The 23,416-nt window shown below is 57.1% G+C and overlaps 1 protein-coding gene across 1 annotated transcript; it reads right to left on the reverse strand.

The window, feature by feature from the left end:
* Nucleotides 1-2,718: 2,718 nt before the first annotated feature.
* On the reverse strand, nt 2,719-22,077 carry SLC6A18 (solute carrier family 6 (neutral amino acid transporter), member 18). Its single transcript, XM_008589235.1, has 12 exons — nt 21,918-22,077; nt 14,841-14,981; nt 14,321-14,458; nt 12,582-12,763; nt 10,687-10,797; nt 9,658-9,770; nt 8,650-8,778; nt 5,780-5,936; nt 4,857-5,061; nt 4,330-4,489; nt 3,972-4,134; nt 2,719-2,913 (listed from the first exon to the last, which is right to left on the reverse strand). The coding sequence occupies exons 1-12, from the start codon at nt 22,075-22,077 to the stop codon at nt 2,719-2,721; spliced, it is 1,854 nt and encodes a 617-aa protein (XP_008587457.1).
* Between the last annotated feature and the right edge of the window lie 1,339 nt (nt 22,078-23,416).

Raw genomic sequence — 23,416 nt, forward strand, 5'->3', positions numbered from 1 at the left:
GAGGCCTCCGGAATGCAAGACCATACATTTGTGCTAAACCATCAAGTTTTGGCAATTGGTTACAACGGCAAATAGAAAACGAATACACCCCCGGGGGAGCAGCACAGGCGGGCAGGTGCCCTGAGGGCCTCAGCAGGGCTCTTCCCTCATTGCTCGGTGGGGGTTGGGGCTGGGGGCGGATGCTGATCAAAGGTCTGGGGGGGCGGAGCTTCTGCAGCAATATCAAGCTCCTGATGGACTGGCGCTGCCGGGCAGAGTCCTCGTGCTGAGAGGTGGGGACAGAGCCTCTCCAGTCTGGACCAGCGGTGACCAGGGTCTGAGGCGGCTATGGACACAGCTGGGTTTGTGAAGCCTGGTGTCCGGCAAGCTGGGGCTTGGTGGATGGTCTGACGCATCTCCAAGCTGCCATCTGGATGAACGACTTCCACAGTCCGCCCTCCTGCAGCCCTGGAGAGTGTTGGGGTGGGGCTGGGTCTCTCTTCCTAGCCTCACAGGCATGGAAGAGCAGAGCTTTGGTGGGGGCTGGGAGCTTGCTTTTTCCTCTCTGACAAGGCACAGAGCCCTTGGATTACCATCTGGAGTTGCATGTCCCTAGTCCCCAGTTTTCTGGCCACAACAGGGAGGTCTTTCCTGTGCAGATCCAGGCCCACACTTGGTGGGAGGGGGCTGCTTCCAGCTGCACCCCTGCAGCCTTCCCACCTCCCCTTCTCCACATTTGTTATGTCTCTCATATACTGATGCCCCCACTGGGCAAGGCCCTCTGGTTTTCTGAGAACTGGCCCCTGAGCCTCCCTTTTCTGTCAGATGCTCCCTGGATCCTCGGGGTCAATGACCAGCTGATTCAGCCCTGGCCCACCCTCCACTGGGAGTCAGCTCATGGGACGGCCGACCCCACTGCTCCTCGCACAAGTAGGCAGGGACACCATCTGCCTCAGTGGCTTGCAGCCAGCTGCTTCCATTGGGAGCCACTGAGATACAGAAGTACCTTAACCCCAAGGATTAGAAGGTCAACACCCCGGATGCAATCCTAGACTCAGACCAGAGCTGGAGCAGGGCCAGGAGGAAAGTGGCTGGAGAGTGGGGGCACCTGCTTGGCGCTCTAGTTATTTTCAAAATGTGGTTTGGACGTAGAATACGACCTCAGATAAGCCTGAGACGCTGAAGGCAGGCCTGAAGGGTGGAGAGAGTCCTGTGGGTCCTGCGTGCCCCTGGATCTAGCAGGGCCTGAAGCCCACCCTTGTACTTAGACACTTCTGAGGGCCAGTGAATGCCATTTGGTTTGACTGCATTTTGTGGTGGTCACAAGGGAAAGAGGGTGGACTAGCAGGGATGAGGCGGGGAGCTGCAGTGAGGTTCACATGAGCTAGGATTGGGAGGCTGAGACCAGCGGCGCAGTAGCTCCACCAGCAGCGGACCCTCCTGTGGCAGGTGCATCCCCAAGCCCTTCCCACCTCGTGAGATGTGTGGGAGGCATCATGATGGCAGGACCGAGGACAGTAGAGGACTCTCCCCTACCATGAGCTCTGGGCGTTAATTCCACATTTTGTACTCAGGTCCTCTGTCTGCTCTGGGGTCTAGACTGGCTATGGGGCAAGGACGGCTCCCAGCACATATGCGTGTAATAGGCCATTTATAACCCACTAAGATGCCTTCTTGCTGGGAGTTTCAGCACCATGGACAGCACCCATGACCAGGCACTAGTTTACAGGGCGCTAAGGAGGGGCTCTGGGTCTCCACGGGGGCTGCTCCTGCAGCAGGAAGCCAAGGCATACATGGTCCCTGTGTGGCAAGTCAGAAATGGACCTGTGTGTCCAGGGCCCAACGCTTTAGACCTGGTCCCGGTTCTGTGGTGCTGTTGCAGGAGGACGGAGGGACGGAGGGAGGGATGGAAGGAGGGACGGAGGGAGGCGGGTGGGCGGGTGCGCACCCAAGGAGGTGGGGGAGACTGAGTGAGTGTTGTTTCTCTGACCCAAGATCACAGGAGCCTTGACTGATCAGCATTTTGTGCCTTCTTAACAAACACAGATTTGACACCCTGGGAAATAAAACAGCTGGGGCAGTGTTCCTCAGAAATCACGTCAGGAAGAGTAGACCGGTCCTGCCGACCTCCCAGTGTGGCTCCAGCCAGACCCTGCCCTGCCCTGGCTGGCACACACCCAGTGACCCTGCCCTGGGTTCCGCGAAGAGATGTGTGCTCCTGCTGTGGGCATGTCACGTGTGTGGTGACAGGCTGCTCCTGTGACCCTAGAGGGCTTTGGGGAAGAAAGGGGGCTGTCTGCTGGCGGGGGGCTTCCCTTCTTGAGCTCAGCCAGGGAAGGGCCATCTCTCCCTGAAGACCAGCCCTGGGGCTGGGTTCCTGTGTCTCCTGACCAGGGCATTGCGTTGGGCCTGCTCCCAGACCCTGCTGCCCGGCCCACTGGGCTGTGGGACGTGCCTGCAACTTTGTCAACAGAGACCACTCACAGCTGCCCAAGTCAGCCTGGGTTTGGTGGGGGCAGCAAGTGGCCACACAGACGGGGCTCAGGGGTTGGGTGACCACGTGCAGCCCTGGGCCCGTGGTTTTCCTGGGACGGTTCTCTGTGTTCCATTGGTTAGGAGGGCAGCACGGGCACTGGTGATGGGGCTGGCATGAGGGCGGCACGAGGAAGCAACAACCACGTGGTGTCAGCGAGGCGAGCATATAATGGGGCCAGCTCCACGAGCGACACAGCTGCCCTCTCAGCAGGCCCCACCATCCTGTGGCTTCAGGTGCGTGTCCTGCGACGGCACTTCCTTCCTCCTCCATCTGCGCTGGGCGAACAGCTGGGCCAGTGCAGCCACCGGGATGCAGAGCGCGGGCAGGAGAGACAGGAGCACGCAGGCGGCCTGCACCCAGCCGGGGTAGAGCTTCTCCGGCCGCAGGGGGAACTGATCCTGCAGCACACGGGAGCTACACGGTCAGCTGGGCGTCCTGGGAGGGGCAGCCTCACTCGGACCATGGCCACTCTGGACCAAGTGAGGCTGACCCTGAAAGGTGGGAGCAAGATTCACGCGCTCTAAGCTGGATGAAGATAGAAATGGCGTGGTCAGGACATGTGCCAGGGTGCGTGGCCGCTCATGGCTACTCCCAGGGCCTCGGCAGAACTGCTCCTGGAGGACGGGGGAACCACTGAGAGACGGTCCTGGGCATTGTGTCCTGGACCCACTGGGCATCGTCAGACCCTGTGTCCCCAACTTCCTTCTCTATAGGTGGGGGAACGCCACCCACCTGACCCAGGCACTTCTTGTGAGGCCAAATGAGGAAGTCGTGTTGAGTCTAATAGGACAATATTTATGAGAACTCCTCAAAGAATACAGTGTCTTTTCTCCTTCGCAGCCTTGGTGTTCTGCTAGGGGAGCTCCCCTTTCTAAACAGAATGTGCAAGTAAATTGTGTCCACACCCCTGAGGAGGGGGCGGCATGGGAGGATTCGAGCCTCCCAACGGCGAGGGCACAGACGGCTGGGAGGGGGCTGGTGACGCTCAGAGGCCGCCCATGGCGGGGAAGGGACTGGCAGCAGAGTGCGGTCACAGCGCAGAAACAGTCTCGAGCCAAACTGACCATTGAGCCAGTGACTCCTTTTGTCATGGACTGGGAACAGGCAGTCTGTGGCTGCCTGTCCCCATACCACACAGGAAACATGCCACAAGGCCATGTCCCCGAGGGAGGTGCTGGAGGGACACTGCTTGGAGCCTCACTGCACTGACCAAGGCCTTTGCCCAAGGTCACCCGGGGTGGCAGCAGTCATCTCTGATACTTCCAGGGACACATGGCAAGACCATCTTATTTATATCCATAGTTCCCCAGTTTGCCAGGCAGAGGTGACCAGGCCACATTGTCACTTAGGGCAAGAATGTGCATCATGTGGGTCATCTGGGCCCCAGATGGCACTGCAGGGGCCAGACCATTCTCTAAGTGTCCCAGGGCTCCCAGGTCCCACTGGAATGACTTACGTGTTGGGGGTCCCAGGCCCTGTAGCTCAGTGGCTTCTGGGCCAGGAGGACGATGTAAGCCACGAAGATGGCCAGCAGCAGCAGAGGACTCACGACCCGCCAGGCCACCTGCCAGTAGAGGCCGGGCCGGCTCCCGGTCATCCACATGATGTCATCGCAAAACCTGCAGAGACCTGGGCTCAGGCTCCCCCCAGGCAGCCACTGATGGTCCCTGACCCCAGCCCGAACCCTGGTGCCTTCACAGATGCCCCAGGGCAGAGCGCCCATGGGGGTCCAGGCAGCTGTGGTGTGCCCACACCTGCCCCGTGTCCCACCTTGGTGGGGTCCCAGAGGAGTGGTCCAGTGGAAAACAGCTCACCGTTTCATTCCGTAAACATAGATGACACCGACCACCTCGAAGAAGGCTAAAACCATCAGGTTCAGAGAAACCACGAAGCTGTCAAAGATCTCGAGCCAGTAGTTTCCAGACTGCAGCGTGAAGCAGATCGCAGCGAGGAAGCAGAGCAGGCAGATCAGCCCTGGGGGGACAGCGGCAGGAGCGGGGAGCACAGCGGCCGAGCTCCCGGCTCTCTAGGTCTCCCTGTCCTCCGCTTCAGTCCCTGTCCTCCCCGGTCTCTTCCCTCCATTGTGCCCAACGAGCAGGAAGGACCTGCTGGGGGAGGGGGCCCTGGCCCCGGCCCACCCCTCCCCCTGGCTCCCCATGGTGGCCATCAGGACTCTCAGGACTCACGGAGCAGCTGGGCCCCGCCTTCTACGGGGACTCAGATGGGGCCCCTCAAGCACTTCACAGAGGAGGGGCATCTAGACAGCGGGCAGGAGAGGACAGCGGGCAGCGAGGCTGTGGGGCGGTGGGACGGCCACCTGGTGGCCAAGCTGTCCACTCACCAGTCAGGGCCTCCTTGGGGACCCATCTGGGCACAGTCCCCAGGTCCAGGAGTGGTGTGATGATCCCCTCCATGTTCCCAAACATAGACGACAGGCCCAAGGAGAAGAGCATCCCGAAGAAGAGCACGGCCCACCCCGGGGCCCCCGGCATGTGCAGGACGGCCTCCGTGAAGATGATGAAGGCCAGGCCCGGGCCCGAGGCGCTCTGCAACACACCCCGAAGAAGAGCACGGCCCACCCCGGGGCCCCCGGCATGTGCAGGACGGCCTCCGTGAAGACGATGAAGGCCAGGCCCGGGCCCGAGGCGCTCTGCAACACACGGAGCCCCCATGCCGAGACACGCATGTGCATGCACGTGCCCATGAAACACACGCAGGCACCCCGCTTGGTGTCAGGGGCTGAGGCTCCTGGCCCTGCCCCGCTGGGAAGACAGGCCGCAGGTGTACCTCTGCGGGAAAGGGAACTTCCCCTTTAACACCCGCAGCACGCAGGCAAGTGTGGAACCCAGGGCTGTGGGGCTGGGCACCCTCGAGGTGCTGCCTGAGGACCTGCCTCTTGGCTGCCCATCCCCCACCTGGTGCCTGGGCCCCAAACATCAGCTGGCCCTGAGCGTGCTGGACTCTAGCCACGGCCTGGCTCTAGCCACCCCTTCTCTCCTGGGGTCTGTGCAATGCCGGGCCTCTCAGGTCAGCCTGGGCCCCAGCCCTGCTGGGCAGGTGCTCAGCTGGGCACAGCTGCCTGTGAGGCTGCAGAGTTTTCTGGGAGCCCTGGTGAGCCAAGGCACAGGGACAGACTAGGAGCCTTTGTCATGGCCCCCCAGGCCTGTGGGAAATGTTTGCAGCTATCCGCAGCGGGGTGTCAGCCCATCTTGCCCATGGAGTTCCTGTGGACGGGCCAGCTGGCCTGCCTGGGTGCATGGGTACCTTGTCCAGAAAGTGTTCCAGATGGCAGTCCTTCAGGGGGAGCCGGGCCACCCTCTCTGGCTGGGTGGCATTCAGGTGTGCGAGGACGGCCGGGTAGTCGTCCCTGGAGATGCTCTGCTCTGGGAAGTCAAACTCGTTGATGAGGCCGAGGACATTCCTGCAGGAACAGAGGGTGCTAGTGGGGGGCACTTGGCACTAGCTGGAGACAGACACATCTAGGGACACTTCTCGGTTAGTGCCGGGAGGAACAGCAGCGTGGGGAGGCTCGGCCCTGCTGGCCCTGCTGTGGCTGGCGGTCATGTGCACACCGTGGCAGGTCCAGCACCTGGTGGGGACACCTAGGTTCTCCTGCGCTCTGGGGTGGGGAGGCACCCCTGTGGGTGCAGATGGAGTGGTGGCAGCTTCCTGGCCTCATTGACTTGTGGGTCCCAAGGTGGCACTGAGGGGTGGCACTTGGGGGGACACCAGCTCTTGGAGGTCTGCTGGGAAGGGCCTGGGCCTGGCTCCCCTCTGCCCTCCTCCATGTCCAAGGTTCCTTCTGTCCAAGGATCGAGGGCAGAAGGAACCCCTGGGAGTGTGCTCAAGGGCAGGGCAAATCAACCCCAAGCAGATGCCCTTTGGGGGCTACAGCTCCCCCACAACAATCCTGAAGAGAGAGGTCGCACCCCCATCCCCAGCCTCGCGTGGCTGCGTGGCCAGCTGGGGGTCTCCGTGGAGTGGGGCAGGTCGTGCGTGCAGGTGGTCCTCATTACTCACCAGAATGTGCTCATGACCCCGAATCCATACCCGTGTGCTTGTGCATCCTTCTCAGACATCCAAAGAGTGACAAGAAATTTGAGCCACCCACATGCAGGTCCCAGCTGAGGCTTCCCAAGGCCATGCCGGGCCTTCCTGTTTCAGCTCCGACTGTAAACAGGCGTCCTTTCTGTTGTCTATTGAGTGCCACGGTTTCCACATTTTTGCGCTTTCTGTTGGTGACTTTGCCATTTAAAACGGCCCCAAGCACAGTGCTGAGGTGCTGTCTCGTGCTCCTCAGTGCAAGAGGGTCTGTGACTGCGGAGGAGGCCCACGTGTCAGATGAGCTTCGTCAGGGCGTGAGGGACGGCGCTGCTGGCCGTGGCTTCAGGGTTAGAGTCAACACTTCGTATGAGGTAAGGCGTCTCTAAGCAGCAGCACACGGACACCAGGCTGTGTGCTGTTTGCTTGATCAAACGGTGACCAGAGGCTTGCAGGGACCTGACTGTACTGGATTGAATTATGTCCCCCAAAACTCACTGAAGCTTGAATTGTTTTATGTATTATGTATTAGAAGTTTTATGTTTTAGAAACTTGGCCCCCACTGTGACTGTTAAGAGGGTGGGAAATCCTATTATGGTGATTGAAAGGTGGAGCCTTGAAGAGGTGATTGGATTGTAGGACCATGCAGTAGCGAATGGATTAGAAATGGTGGTCAGGGGTGTGGTCCTGAGGGCTTTAAAAGGATGAAAGGTGGAGCCTTGAAGAGGTGATTGGATTGTAGGACCGTGCAGTAGCGAATGGATTAGAAATGGTGGTCAGGGGTGTGGTCCTGAGGGCTTTAAAAGGAGAGGAGAGTCTGTCTGTCTGTCTGTCTGTCTGTCTCTCTCTCTCTCTCTCTCTCTCTCTCTGCTCCTACCATCTTGCAATGTGAAACCCCTGGGTCACTGTCACCACCACCAGATGGACTTTGGACTTCCCAGCCTCAGAAAGTGTAAGCAATAAATGTGGTTTTACTTTATAAATTACCCAGTTTCAGGTATTTTGTTATAAGCACCAGGAGTGGACTAACACACCGACCCCGTGTCCCCCTGGAGCGAAGGCTCAGCACTTGCTGACTCGGTGTTTGCAGGGACTTCGCAGGACACAGGACCGTGCATAACGGGAATGGACTGTACCCTGGTTCGGTGTGGCAGTCCCTAGCTTTGCTCCGCGCAGCGCTACAGGCTGGGCTGGGATGTGACCACTTGGCGGTGCTCCTTGCATCTACGTCGCGAGGAAAGAAGAGGGGCTCTCTCACTGAACCCCATCCCGACTCCTCACCCAGCCAAAGAAGCTGGAAGAGCCGTCCCTTCTGCCCTTGAGTGGGGCCCTGCTGTTTACTGGAAGTTTCCAGGAGGTGCGGCTGTCCGTCCTCACCGCCGTCCCTCTGCTGACGTGCGTGGTTAGACCACCGCCTCTGCCCGCAGTGCCATGGACGTGCGGGTGGCCACCCTTGGGGGTGTCCTGTGCAGTGCCAGTCCTGGCCCCACCCTCCGATGGCCGGAGCACCCCCTTCCCCACTCCGGCCAGCAGCAGCAAGCAAAACTCTCCAGACGTTACAAATATCCCTGGTGAGGGGCAGAATCGCCCCACGTCAGAGGACTGTGACCGTCTACCCGGTGGACTGTCAGTAAGACACGCCTGGAAGTCCATTCGTGCACAGTGACCAAGAGCCTTAGCAACGTTGTCCGTGTGACACTGCAATTCCAAGTGTGGGACCATCCTAACTACTGGCGCCTGCGGCTGCCATGACAAATGACCAGAAATGGGGGGCTTGAAACAACAGGGATTTATTCTCACTGTCTGGAGAGCTGTGGTGTCTGAGATCAAGGTGAGGCAGGGCCACACTCCCTCTGTGGCTTCTCCTCTGTGTCTGTATGTCCTGGTCTGTCTTTTATAAGGACACTATCATTGGATTCAGGGCCCACCTACCCCAAGATGCTCTCAGCTCAATCCTTACCTTAACTACATCTGCAAAGACCCTTTTTCAAATTAGGTCACATTCTGGGGTTCCAGGTGGACTTGGGCTTTTGGAGGCAGGCACCCATCGGGCAGCGGTGCCCTGCACAGCCCAGTGGAGTGACAGTGCTCACCTGTCCAGGCAGCGCCCGTAGTCCTTTGTGGCCTTGAACCCCATGATGGAGAAGATAGTGACGGATGCGTACAGGGAGGTCATGCTGTTGGCCAGCGCGATGACCACGGCATCCTTCCTGCAGTCATTCCTGGGCACAGCACACCCATGTCAGGGCTTTGTGGGTCATGACCGGGCCTCGCTCGGGGGAGGAAGTGGGGAGGGGCACCCTACCCTGGGATGCCCCCCACTCTGACCTTGGGCCTGCTGGGGTCTGAAACACTCAGGCCACCTCACAGGCCTTGGGGGTGACAGGGGACTGAGGGGCAGGGCATGGTAGAGGGCCTGGAACGCAGCGTGTTTTCGAGGATCTCCAGAGGACAGTTGCACACAGGAGCACCTGGGCGTGGTGCGCGGCTGACACTGAGAGCACCCCCAGCCCAGCTCACACTTCATCCCTGCAGGCTGCTGGAGGTGGAGCCACTCAGAGCCCACCACGGCCTCCCACCTCGCAGGCCACGTGAAATGAGGTCTGTCTGCAGTTTACCACCGTGCGTTCCAGCCACGTGTTTTATGATCGGTGGAACTGCCCTTTGCAGAGCTTCATGTATACTGGGCCCTCACAGAAGCAGCCTGTGTGCGCGTCTGCGTGGGGGAGCAACCTGGAACCTACTTCAGGTGACTGTCGAGGCTGACACACACTGTATTCCAGCTTTAAGTCCTCATGCGTCACACACGTGGGGGTCAGCATCACACCCAGTTACAGCCTCGATCCTGGGTTTGAGCGTCTGGCTTTTCCTGCAGCCGCCACAGAGGGTCCTAACCTGCCTGCCCTCGAGGGACCTCCCCCTCTTGGGGGTGACTTAGTAACTGCAGAAGCCCCGGTCTCTGGGAGCCCATGACACAGCACAAAGTCCCCCTCTTCCCACAGTGTGATCCTGAGATAAAAAGTGCTTTGCACATCTCTCCACAGCTCCATGGGGGCGGCACCGCAGCTATAAAAGAATGCACAACTGAGCCTGCTGCCTACCTCGGTGGGTTGTAACTCGCAAAGGCAACATGTCCTCCAAAGGCCAGGGACAGAGAGAAGAATATCTGGGTGGCCGCGTCCAGCCACACCCGGGGGTTCTGGAGAATTTGCACCTGGAACATGTAGGGAGAGTGATGTTGTGTGGCAGGCAAGCCTCACCAGCGGCAGCTCTCACTGTCCTAGAGTGTTCCCGAGGCTTCCTTCGGGACACTCTCATGAACAGTGTGAGCTGCTCAAGCACTGGGAACTGGTCAGCGCCATGCGGGAGGGAGCGGGCCTGGAGCGGGGCTCTGACCACAGCCACCACGGCTCCCCTGCTGAGCTGTGGCTGAAGAAGCCGTGGCTCAGGCCCGTGTGCTAACTTAGCAGGCACAGGTTTTCAGGGCTGGCAATGGGCGTGAGCCGACTCCTGCTTGGCAACGTTTATTCTGCTCTCGCAGACTTGGCGGTCTCGGCTGATCTGAAGGATTGGGACCGCACGCACACAGTCCTGCAGACCCCACCCCTCCCTTGGCTCCCACCAGGTCTCTGGGCAGACACACCACACACAGTGTGCTTTTCATGCCTGGGGGGTGTGCTGTACAGCCCCCGGAAACACCTTGGGACATGGGGAGCAGCACCTCTGGTCCTGTGGCTCCCTGAGAGGCTGCGACTGGGAGAGGCCTCCAGTGGGGTGGGGTCCAGGTCAGGGGCCCAGCACTCGATCTAGGATGGGTGTCTGGCCCCAGCCAGCCTCTCTCCTGAACCCCAGCCCTAGTCCCCCAACCCCGCTCCTGTCAGTCTCCACGTCGGTCTCCACCTGGATGTCCCACAGGTGCCCAAGTCCAAACCTGGCCTTCCTGAGACCCTCGCGACCCTCCTTCCTGCCGTCACCCCACCATTTCCCGGGCCGGCCTTGTCTCTGGACCCTGCATGGCAGCTGCCATATGGCTCAGCCACTGACACCTCAAGGGGATGAAACGAGCCTGGGCCGTCGCCCCCGACTTGTGTGTCTCCTGGAGGCCCAGGATCCCGACGAGACCCACTTACATTGGGAGTGAACAAGTGGGCTAGCCCTTCCGCCGCCCCGGGCAGCGTCAGCCCTCTGATCAGGAAGACCGTCAGGACCAGGTACGGGAACAAGGCTGTGAAGTAGATGGCCTTGGAAAGAGAACAGGCATCAGACTTTAGAGGGTCCGTCCCACAGAGGGGCCTTTGGAGAGCAGGGTCCCAAGTGTTTGAGCACAGTCTGTCATCCAGAACACAGCCGGGACAGGACGGGGCACTTTGGGGGATTGTGGGGTGCAGGCTCAGTTGAGCTCAGAGGGTTTGGGGCTCACCATGAACAGCCATGTGTGTGTCCCTTCATCACACGCTTGTGGCCCTGCAGGGTCTGCTAAGGTGGGCACTGACCATCTGGCCTTCCTTGATGACAGGGGCTGGGCCCCTGAGGGGGCCTGAGCTGTGCCCCCTCCCCAGCTCTCCCTCCGCTGGCCTCTCTGCTCCCAGCCTCCCCTCCCCAGCGGCTCTGGCCTCCACTCTCTTCTCTCCTGGGTGACCTCATTTCTGACCTCGTGTCCTTTTTCCACTTCAGCCCCCTCCAGCCTCCCTCCTGCTCTGTCCACAGCCCTTGCTATGCCCCCAATGTCCTCTTCCTTCCATCCTGGTGTCCTCAGCTGGCCGCATGGCAGGGGACACACTCCTCTCTTCCCCACACAGGCCCAGCCCCAGTTCTTGGTCCAGAGTGGCAGAGGTCTGCATCCTGGGGGGTCCATGAGAAAAAAATCTACAAATAACCCCCACGCCCCCGTACAGATGGGCTTTGCAGAGTCACCTGGGATGCATTTCTAAGGGCTTCCATAATAGGATTATTTGGAATTTCTGGCTGGCTTGCTGGGCCTACTGACTGCTTGGTCCAATTCAGTCCTTCCAATCCACTCAAGCGTGAAGACCCTTCCAGGAGAGGAATTGTGATTTCGGCACCTAACCCAGGACAGGCACAGGACACACGGCACTCAGATCCTGTGCAAAGGCTCTGCAACCCACAGTCAGGAGGCCGGTCCAGGGTGTATGGACTTAGTGCCACCACCAAAAAGGATTCTATGTACATGCGACATTGACCCCAGAGAATAGTAAGGAGCCCCTCTTACTGGGTGCACCAACACAGCTTTTCTCACGATATAAGTCTCTTCAAAAGGTAACCACCTGTTTAAAACAAAACTGATAACAATGTGTTTGCTGTTTATACCGTATTATAAATAAAATGTGTGACAACATTGGCACAAAAGCTGGGAGGGAAGAGATGGAAGTAAAAGACAATGAGGTTCTAAACTGCACATGAGGTGGTGACAGTTGCAGACATGTGCCGTGACCCCTAGAGCAGCCACTGAGGTAACAAAGCAAAGAGTTAGAGCTAAAAAGCCAATAAAGGAGATACAGTGGAATAAAAAAATAATCAGAAAGGAGAAACCAGAACAAAGAAGAGATAGGGCCAGTAGAAACAGATCTAACGATAGAGCTAAACCCAAGCACATCAACAATCACGTTAAATGTAAATGGTCAAAACACCCCAAAGAAAAGGCAGAGATTATCAGATTAGGTAAAAGAGCAAGATCCACTTATATGCTGTCTACAAGAAACACTATCAACGTAAAGACACAAAGAGGTTAAAAGAAAAAAGATGGAAAAAACACTGTTAACACAGTCAAAAGAAAGTTGAAGTGGCTGTTTAGATATAAAGTCTATTTCAGAGCAAAGAATGTCACCAGGATAAAGAAGGTTGTTTCACAGTGATAAAGGGATCACTCCTCTAAGAAGACATAGTGATCCTAAATGCTTACACTCCTTGTAACAGAGCTTGCAGGCTCATAGCAAACACTGGCAGGTGGGGAGGAGTCCTCGCAGCCGGAGGATGCTGGGGAGGGGGTCCAGCCCATGGCTCTCACCTTCCCTGTGGACTCGATTCCTCTGCTGACGCATAGGTACACAACCGCCCAGCAGGCAGCCAAGCAGACCAGCAGCCGCCACTGGACAGTGCCGCTGTTGCTGATGTCGGCCGTGATGTTCAGTGTCTGCCGGTACCAAAAGTAGCTCACGCTGCTGCTACCCTCGCATTCCTCCACAAACCCTGGAATCGGGGGACCCATCATGGCTGGCCACAGGCTCAGGCCCATCCATGCTGCTGCCCCAAGCACCACCACAAAACAGCAGCACCACACAGTCAACCCTTCCCTTGAGCTGCTCCTGTGCCCGGCAGCCCCTGTCGGTTCTCACAGCTGCCTTCATCGGGCCCAAGCACCGCTCTTGCCTCTCTTTGGGGCTAAGGCTGAGACAGAAAAGAGATATGGCTGTGAAAAGGCAGAGGCCACATGAGCCTCGCAGGGAAGGACAGCTCTGTCAGAGTCGCCACCTGGCTGGGCCCCAGGCGGCCCCACAGCCTCTCCAACCATGCACACAGGCCCACTCCCTTCCTCTCAACACCGCACCCGAGAGCCCCAAGGCCAGTGCAAAACCACTGAGTGGCAGTGGCTGCACGTGTCAGACGTCGGGTCATCTGGCACTCGGAAAGAAAGCAAGGCTGGGGCAGGAACAAATTGTCCTGCTGTGTCCTGCACCTCCTCAACAGGGTCACAGGCTGACTCAGGGAGTCAGAGATGGCATGTGATAGGGAAATGCTGGGCCCCCTTCTGGAAAAACTCTCAGGACCACAAACACCCTGATGGGACTGCTGCCCCCAGGCTGTGGGCTCCACCCTCCACACCGTCTGCTGGCCCTGGAGCTCCTTTGGAGACTCCAGTGCTGTCACACTCCAGCTCTGAGTTGACCCTTGGCCTGCAGAGCTGGAGGGAGGGGCCAGGGGAGGCCGAGGGAGACCTGGACTTTCTGCGCACCTTTCTTGGAAACCTCCCTTCGGTGGTATGTGGGCAGATGCGGGGGCAGTTATGGGGCAGATGCTGGATGGAGGGCCCAAGACCCAGGCCGTGCCCAACCCTCCTGCCAACTGCATGTGCATCAGGTGAGGACTTAACCCTTTTAGACCTCAGATCCTGCCTAAAAGGCAAGGGGTTTGCCTAAGTGGCCCCAAAGCTAATCCCCTGGACAAGGTGGGAGGGATTCGGGCCTCACAAACAGCTGCCCAGGTGCTCAGCTGCAGATGACACATGCTGGGGCTCCTGCTGGAGCCCCTCAATGAAGGACAGAGCAGGTGACTGCAGCTGCTGGTGCCCTCTGTCTCCTAGGCTGTCCTTGCTGAGCATGTGCCAAATGCGGTTTCCCATCAGCGAGAGGTGTGCAGGAAGCGAGGGTCTGAGCGTTGCTCCGCGGGCAAGCCATGGCAATACGACTTATCCATGTCTGAAGCTCTCCCCGGGTGGAGCCCTGGCTGAGGTTTGCACCTAAAGACTTAAATTCCACGCAACAGCCACCCCATCCCCACTCGCCTTCCCACAACTGAGCCTCATAAACGGCTACAAGAGGCATCCCCAAGAACGCATGGGTCTCCGTGGGCCCGGGGTCTGGCCGGTAACCAGAGGCCCTCGGCAGAGGTAGAGAACCAGGCTTCACACGCAGTCTCTGGGCGAGGCGGGCGGCGCGAGCCCTGTTGACACAGCGCCTGCCCGTCCGCGTCCCTCGACGGAGCCAGGACACAGGCGGGCGGCACCTGGCTCCCTGGCCGCAGCCTCACCTGTCCTGTCGAGGTCAGGCGGGCAGGAGCTCCAGGGCAGTGGCTGCTGGAAGGAGTTGAGAAGGAACCAGAGCACCCACGTGAGGACGGTGTTGTAGTACAGGCAGACCAGGGAGGACACCAGGAAGCAGCCCAGGCCTGCGGACACCCGGCCTCAGTGCCCGGCCTGCCGCCCCCAACCCCGCCCCCCCGGCCAGGACCAAGCTAAAATAAATCAAATAATACAATGAAACGAAATAAAGCAGAATAAAAGGTAAAACGGAACAAAATAAAATAAAATGTAAAATTAAACAAAACAGAAGAAATCAGGGCTGAGACGTGGGGAAGGTTTGGGGGGAGCTGCGGCCTCCGCGCCCGTGAGCTGTAGCGACAGCTTTCCTGTCCTTCCAGAATGCCCTTCCACACGTGCCTCACTGTGACTCTCCCTAAGTCCTCGTCTGCCTCTCACACACACCCAAGGGCTCCCGCGGCCGTCCCCGGGCTGTGCCCCCTCCCGCCCAGGGAGCCAGGGCTGGCGTACCCACTCCGCCGAGGTAGGGCGAGATGGCCGTCCACACGCCGATGCTGCCCTTGCGCAGGCGCTGGCCGATGGCGAGCTCGATGTGGAAGAGCGGGATCCCCTCGAAGACCAGGGCAATGAAGTAGGGGACGAGGAAGGCCCCTGCAAGGACATGGGGTCAGTGCTTGCCAGACCCGGGCTGTGGGTGGTGCCGTGGGGTAGAGGACCACCGTGCTCTTCCTAAGAGGGGACACGTGACCTGCTGTCACCCGGAGGTGCTGCCTGGTACCGAGACCCGCATCTGATTTTGGTCAGTTGGCGTGGCACTGACCAGGTGACTGCAGGAGCAGGGTTGGGACGTGAGGCCCTGGGCCAGGTCCTGGGGGGGCCGGGGGCCTCGGAGTCAGCTCGTCCCCTGAGGCAGGACGTCAGGTCTGATCCAAACCCCGCCTTTTATTCAGAGTTTGTGACAAGGTTCATTGTCAGATGTGCCTGCCAACATTGTCTCAGAGCTCCTGAGCCACTGGCTACGACTCAAGTCTGTGGGAGGACGCTGTGACGGGTGTGGAAACAGCCCAAGGGCTGACTGGTCGGCCCAGCGGGTCAGAGCTGGAGCTGGAACACCAGGGTCCCGGGTTCGATTCATATAACAAATGGGCCATTTTGTTGGACCGGGACCTGTGACGCTTGCGCAGGGTCTCTGCTGCCATCTCAGCGTCCGTCACGCTTCCCCCTGGGAGCCCTGAAGAGCCGCCCACAGAAATGGCAGGATGGGGGAGAATGCCAGGAGAGCCGGCTCCCAGAACCAGTGCCTGCAGGACAAGCCAGCGATGGCAGAGCAGGACTGGGAGCCAAGGACGGAGCCCACAGACCCACGGGGACCCCTGGTCGGGCTGAGCAGGGTCGGCACCTGCAGCCTGACCTCTTGCCCAGCCTCTGCCGTGGCACCTGCGGGGAGCTGCTGCTCCTCCCGGCACGGCGGGTCTGTGCAGCCTCGTGGGACCGAGGAGAACTGGCCCCTCACCGCCGGGCCGCTGTCAGCGTCTCAGCACTCCTGGTGGCTGTGATCTGGGCGAGCCTGGGGTCTGTGGGGCTCCACTCGCATGTCTTCCCCCCCTGCGCACACAGGTCCCGGGCGTCAGCTGCCTGGCCAGTGCTGACTTCTGGCATCTGACCCGAGATGCCGACCTACACGGGCAATGATCTGCCACCTGTGGTGCTCCTCTCTGGGCTCTCCAGCGTCCCTCAACAGCTCTGCAGGGGTCTCACATGGCAGAAAATGGCAGAGCAGAGAGAGAGAGACTCTCACGTGCTCTTCTTTTAAAACCCTCAGAACCACACCCACGACCACTGTTATTACTCCAGTCACTGCAGCACAGTCCTACAACCTAATCTCCTCTTCAAGGCCCGCCCTTCCAATTACCATAACAAGATTTCCCACCCTCAACAGTTAAGTGAAATTTAGCTTCTAATGTATGAACTCTGGAGACACAATTCAGCCAATCCACAGCTTTCTGCCCCGGCCCGATGGTCACGTCCTTCTCACAGGTGAATGTATCCATTTTATCCTCAAAGGCTTAACTTGTTTCAACTCAAAAGTCCAAGGTTCAAAGTCCCATCTGTGAAATCAATATAAGTTATCTACTAAGATACAGTGGTGGCACAAACAGAGGTACATATTCCTATTCAAAAAGGGAGAAACAAGCCACAAGAAAGGGGGCCAGGTCCTAAGTGTTAGAAAATAACCCGAGTGCTCCGTTTCAGGAGCGACTTGTCTGCAGGCGTTTGTCCAGGTGGCAGTTAGTTACTAGCCCCTTTTGTTTTCTCCATTTTCCTGGAGGGTCGCTGAACAGACAAGGCTGTCCTGAGATGGTGACCGGTTACTAGCCCCACGGTTTTCTTCAGTCCCTGGTGTTTCTCCCTTCACAGGGCTTTAGTGGGTCTTTTTCGTGGCTTGTCCTGAGCCCCCAGACAAAGGAATTCCTTGCAAGGGGATAATACACGTTAGGCGTCATTTGAGAAGATTGTGCAGCCCGTAGTACTCAGACAATGAGGAAGTGGGGGCAGGGACGTGCATACTAGGGAATAAGTTGCTTTCTACAGCCCTTTCCTGTGTGCCTGTCCCACTCACGGACACCCGGACTTGCAAGGCTGCTAGTGAAGTCCCGCTCCACTGTACCTCGTGTCTGCATGTCCATCCTCTGGCATTGGATGAGTTAGGGTATTTCTCACACTAAGCAAGTCCAAAACCCAGCAGGGCAGGCACTAAATCTCAAAGCTGGTGAATCATGTACCTTGACACCATGTTCCATGTATTCTACATGCTGGTGTGGATACATATTCCTATTCAAAAAGGGAGAAACAAGCCACAAGAAAGGGGGCCAGGTCCTAAGTGTGAGAAAATAACCCGAGTGCTCCGTTTCAGGAGCGACTTGTCTGCAGGCGTTTGTCCAGGTGGCAGTTAGTTACTAGCCCCTTTTGTTTTCTTCATTTTCCCGGAGGGTCGCTGAACAGACAAGGCTGTCCTGAGATGGTGACCGGTTACTAGCCCCACGGTTTTCTTCAGTCCCTGGTGTTTCTCCCTTCACAGGGCTTTAGTGGGTCTTTTTCGTGGCTTGTCCTGAGCCCCCAGACAAAGGAATTCCTTGCAAGGGGATAATACACGTTAGGCGTCATTTGAGAAGATTGTGCAGCCCGTAGTACTCAGACAATGAGGAAGTGGGGGCAGGGACGTGCATACTAGGGAATAAGTTGCTTTCTACAGCCCTTTTCTGTGTATCTGTCCCACTCACGGACACCCGGACTTGCAAGGCTGCTAGTGAAGTCCCGCTCCACTGTACCTCGTGTCTGCATGTCCATCCTCTGGCATTGGATGAGTTAGGGTATTTCTCACACTAAGCAAGTCCAAAACCCAGCAGGGCAGGCACTAAATCTCAAAGCTGGTGAATCATGTACCTTGACACCATGTTCCATGTATTCTACATGCTGGTGTGGAGATTGGGTCCCCAAGTCCTTGGGCAGCTCTGCTCCTATGGCTTTCCTGGTCTCAGGCCACACTTCAGCTCTCCCAGGCTATTGTTCCATTCTGTAGCTCCACAGCTCTAGGGTCTCCATGGCAGTCCCGCTCTCATGGCTCCACTACACATGGCACTGATGGGTTTCTCTGCTGCAACTCCAGCTGTACGTTTCCACTTGGCATTGCTCTAGTGAAGGTTGTTGGTGACTCCTCCCCTGTGACAGATCTCTTCCTGGACCCTCAGGGTTTTCCATCCATCCTTTGAAATTGGGGTGGAGGCTCCCAAGCCTCCACAGCTCTGGCATTCTACAAGCCTGCAGACCTAACACCACGTGGATGCCACCAAGGCTTCCAGCTTGCATTTTCCAAAGCTGCACATCCAGCCACACCTGGGGCCAATTTAGCCACAGTCAGAGCAGCCAAAGCAGATGGGGAGCTGGTGCTGGAAGCAGCTTCCCAGCGTGGCCCTGGGAAGCGAACCTGTGGAGGGTACCTCAGTCCTGTTCCCCAAGACCATTCTGTCTCTCTAGGCCTCTGGGCCTGAAATGGAAGGGTTGGCCCCAGAGGCTTCTGCAATGCCTTCAGGGCTTTTTTCCCCTTCTCTTGATAAATGCTTTTCTTCTGCACTAATCTTAACACTATTACATTTTTCTCTTGAAAATGCTCTCTGCTTCTCTACCACATGGCCAGGCTGCAAAGTTTCCAAACCTTTATGCTCTGCTTCTCTTTTAAATTCTGGCTTTATGTCATGCCTTTGCCACCATAACTCAGCATAGGCTGTTACAAGTAGCCATGCAGCCTCCTTAATGCTTTGCTACTGAAGTTCCACATTCCATAAAACTTTTGGGCATGGACACAATGCAGCCAAGTTCCTGCCAGTTCACAGCAAGGGTGGTCTTTGCCCCAGTTTCCAGTAAGCTCCTTCTCATTTACATGTGAGATCTTCTCAGAATGGCCTTTACTGTCCACATTCCCATCAGCATTCTGCTCACCACCACGTAACCAGTCTCTAAGAATTTGCAAACTTTCCCTGATTTCCTGTCTTCTAAACTCCCACCAGCAGCTCGGCTTTTTCTAGCCTGCTCCTCCAAATTCCTCCAGCCTCTCCTCAACACCCAGTTCCAAAGGCACTTCCACATTTTCAAGTATTTCTTATAAGCAACACCCCACTTCTCTGGTACCAATTTTCTGTATCAGTCTGTTTCTGTTGCTTATCACAAAATACTTGGAACTGGATACCTTGTAATAAAACAAAATTAATTGCTGACAGTTTCAGAAGCTGGGAAGTCCAAAGTTCAGGGAACACATCTGGTGAGGGTCTTGGTGGTGGCTTTACAGCAAATAGCCAATAAAGTTTAAAAGAAGAATAAGCTAAAAGGACTTGCTCAGACTTATTATAAAACTACAGTGATTAATACAGTGTAACTTTTGGTGCAAGAATCCATATATCTCAACAGAGCCTGTAAGATACAGAAATCAGATCCAGGACAGACACACCTACAAGGCAGTACGTGTAGAACTTGTAGGAACTGATGGACTGCTTAGTAAATGATCTCAGTGTGCAGCTGGGCCGTAGCTGCCAGCCAGAGCCATGGCAAGGTCGTAAAGGCATCCTAGGCTGAAACCTTTAAACACAGCAAGTGTTTAAAGAGTACCCCAGGCAGCTACCCTAAATCTACCCCTTAGTATTTATGGGTTCTATATCCTCTGATTTAATGGTGCTAAATACATGATAAAGCAGCTCGCCATGAAATGACATTTATGTGATAAAATCACTGTCTTTGTCTAAATGTTTTGCTACATTCTGTTACAATGTTGCTTTAAATGTCTTGTCTTTGAAAAGAAAATTTATAAAGCCGAGTAATTACAAGTGGGAACGGAAATGACACTGAACTTTGGTAGTAATGGGTTTATGCGAATTTAAAATACCAGACAAAATCTGCTTGTCAATTGTGTCTTATCTTCAGAATAATCAATGGGGGTTAAAGTGAGACCAAAAAAGGAGGGGTGGGGTTCACGTATAGGGTTAGAATGCCCATCGGCAAAGCCTTTAGGGACACTCGAACAAGTGATCTCATATCTGGAAACAGATGCCACAGTATTTCACAGGAGAGCCACCCTGCACAGCCCGTGCGCACAGCCAGTGGCAGGACGGGCTGCCCTTTGACTCAGGAGTGCCCAGTGGGGGTGGGGAGATAAGCCTCTGCCATCCCCGTCCAGCCTCCTCCATGAGGCGCAGAGTGACCTCACTGCCTTGCAGGTGAGAGGATTAGAGAAGGTACTTTCCCGGAACGCTGCCCAGCACAGCAGGCGCTAGACAATCTGTAACCTGGTCATGGTTAGCAAAATGGTGACAGACATCTCAGCAGCTGGCCAATGTCCCGGATGCTGCATGAAGTCCTGTCCCTGTTCCACGCCTTGGTGACATTCTACAAAGACAGAGCACACGGAGGCAGTGGAGACCCCAGAGCAACGCAGAGACCCTCCATCCTGCTGTAGGGTTTTCTGTGCTTTTCAGAAGGCCTTCAAGGGGGCTCTGTCAGGACGAAGAGGTCCAAGGCCTGACGAGCCCTCACCTCACCCCAAACCTGCAGAGACCCTGACGCCCCTGGGGCAGCAGTCACAAGAGGCTCTTTCTTGTCTCTCCATTTCTCTGAATTTCCAATTGTCTGTATGCCATGAATATTTTTTTTTTTTTTTTTTTTTTTTAATAAAGATGACCGGTAAGGGGATCTCAACCCCTGGCCTGGTGTTGTCAGCACCACGCTCAGCCAGCGAGCGAACCGGCCATCCCTATATGGGATCCGAACCCGGGGCCTTGGTGTTATCAGCACCGCACTCTCCCGAGGGCCGGCCCCATGAATGTTTTTTAATAAGGAAAACAAAAAACTTTTAAGGAAGCGGTACCTTTAAAACAAGGGAAGCGCCATCAGAAAGTGCTTTTCCCTCGTCCTGCTCAGCGTGGTGGAGCCGACGCCAACCCCGCAGACCCTCCCCTCCCGTCACCTCTGGTGTGGTTCTGTCCACCTCGTGGCCAGGAGGTTTGTCCTTGAAAGGCGGAAGGACCACCCCAGTCAGGAAAACCGCGCCCACAGGCTTTCATTCCTGTGCATGTCCTGGGCGCAGGGCCGGAGTGATGCCCTGACGGAGACTCCCCCACGCTCCCATCTAGAGAAGCGTCTTCTGGGACAGCTCGGGGCTTGCAGCAGCAGAGCGCTTCCCGCAGGCCGGTCGACCTGGCATCCCAGCCCGGCCCCAGACAGGACAAGGCTGGCCGCAGCCCCTGGGGACAGAATCGGGTGATGTTCCGGCTCAGCTCCCGTGTCCCAGCACACAGCACAGAGTGAGACCACGCACATCTGCGGCGACGTGAGAGAAACAGGCTCATCGAATGAGAACTGGCCCCCAGGGCATGGGTGCCCATTTCCTCTACAAACACAATTTTGTGGGTGACGTGTTTAACCAACAGCAAAATAACTGGCGGGTCTGAGCCTCCTGGCACAGTGCCGGGTTCTCATGGAGAACCGCTGCCTTTCCTCTACAAACACAATTTTGTGGGTGACGTGTTTAACCAACAGCAAAATAACTGGCGGGTCCGAGCCTCCTGGCACAGCGCCGGGTTCTCATGGAGAACCGCTGCCTTGGGATCACTCATCAGCAAAGCCAGAAAAGCAAGGGGCACACCCGCTGTCATGGCAGGAACCCCGGGGACAGCCTGGTGAGGACAGGCCTGGACACGCTGAGGCGGAGATGAGGAAAACCGTGGCCACAGGCTGGTTTCTTCAAGAAGTGACTACATCCAAGACAAAAGAGCAGCCCTGCCATAGAGGAATGGCGAGTGGCAAGTGTGTCTCTATTCTGCTCTCTGTCACCTGCTTGAGGTTGCCCTGAGATCCCTGAAGGCTCAGACACCATCGGACGGGCTCACAGGGACTGGCTCTCCCTGGGATAAAGGCACACTGGAAATTCCTGGGAGGAACAACCCCTGCCCAAGGACTGGGACAGGTGACAGACATCAGGAACATCAGAGTGGGGTGGCCCTCCCGCACGTGGGGTGCGCCGGTGCGGGTTGGCAGGCTTACCTCCCCCGTAGGCCTGGCACAGGTACGGGAACCTCCAGATGTTCCCCAGCCCCACAGCAAACCCGATGCAGCTCAGCAGGTACTGCGACTTGCTGTCCCACCTGGGTCTCTCGTCCCCATGGTCATCCACATGCGGGGCTAGTCCCGGGACGAGGGCCATGCCAATGAGTCACTCCGGAGTGCCAGGTGCGAGGCGGGTGGCACGTTCTACACCCAGCACTGTGGAGTCCTCTGGAGCCTCTGCTGGAATTTGGAAGCCCAGGCAGACACCCCTTCAGCTTTATTTTCTCATTCTTTTAAACAAGAGCCAGGAGAGCCAGGTTAATCGGTAACTCGGGCCAGGTTTTTGTTCCACCTGCGGCGGTGCCTCCCCAAGGCCCGCATGAGGCCCCCTGCATCCGCCAGCCCTTCTCCCACGTTTTGTGTCTCACACAAACAGCTGGCCTGGGGCCACCACCAGCAACATGAGTAACAGCCTCGAGTTCCCTGTTGGGGACACTCGGGACTCTTGAGACTGGCGCACGTATAGTTGTTTTGTTTTATTTTAATTAACCTTCTGATTTTGAAATAATTGTGGATCCACATTCCGTTGTAAGAAACAGCACAGATAAGGTTCCATGTACCCTCTACCCAGTTTCCCAAAACAGCAACATCTTGCAAAACCTAGGACAGCCTCGGCCCAGGTGTGCACATGAATACCTCGGGATCCAGAACATTCCATCTCCAGGAGGAGCCCTGCTCACAGCCGCCACTGCTGTGACTGCTGTTGCTGGAGGGCCTGTGACTGCAGTCGTGCACGCGCAGCCCTCTGGCTGGCTTTTCTTGCTCCCGCCACGCAGATGCTCGTCCGGGCTGTTTCTGCGCCCACGCTGGGTTTCTCTTTTTGCCGAGCGGTGTTCCCTGAGCATCCAGGTGACCGTCTCCCACTGAGGACGCGGGCTGTTTCCACTTTGGGGTGTTTATGAACACAGCTGCTGCATAGATCCGAGTACAGGCTTGTGCACGACGTGGCTGCACGTCATGGAGGGGGTGCCCGGTGCTGTGCTTGCTACTCACATGCTGTGCTATGTTTAGTCTTCAAGCTACATCTGTTTTTCAAACTTCTCAAGTTGTCTGGATGTGAACTTTCCAGCTGGTTCTAGATGTCCCTCCTCTGAAGTTTTCCAGAAAAGACCCCACCCTACCTCACCCAGGGCCTGCACCTGCTCCAGATCCCAACCCCAGGCCAAGGAGCCCCCGCTGAGTGCAAGGCACCGGCCACCATGGGTGGAGCGGGGAGCGTGGAGGAGTGGGGGTGGGGTGGGCATGGGGGCCTCCTCTTTGCTGAGATGCTCTCGGAAGCCCCCCACCCACTACGCCAGCTGCATCCGCAGCTACCCTCGGCCAGCGGTCAGGGTTGGGTGACAGCCACTGTGAGGGACTGAATGAGTTCAGCTTCAAGGGGCTCCCTGGACTCCAGGACCCTCGCTCCAGACACTTCTGCCAGGACAGGGCAAGTG

This window comes from Galeopterus variegatus, unplaced genomic scaffold, assembly GCF_000696425.1.
Source record: "Galeopterus variegatus unplaced genomic scaffold, G_variegatus-3.0.2 Scaffold5320, whole genome shotgun sequence".
Lineage (NCBI taxonomy): Eukaryota > Metazoa > Chordata > Mammalia > Dermoptera > Cynocephalidae > Galeopterus > Galeopterus variegatus.

What these genes read in the sequence shown, in the direction of transcription:
- SLC6A18 (XM_008589235.1), bottom strand. Translation starts at nt 22,077, where the DNA reads ATGGCCCTCGTCCCGGGACTAGCCCCGCATGTGGATGACCATGGGGAC. An exon ending in GAATCGAGTCCACAGGGAAG is followed by an intron (nt 10,798 to 12,581) that starts GTGAGAGCCATG and finishes TCTCTTTCCAAG; the next exon opens with GCCATCTACTTCACAGCCTT. An exon ending in CCCACTTGTTCACTCCCAAT is followed by an intron (nt 9,771 to 10,686) that starts GTAAGTGGGTCT and finishes TACATGTTCCAG; the next exon opens with GTGCAAATTCTCCAGAACCC.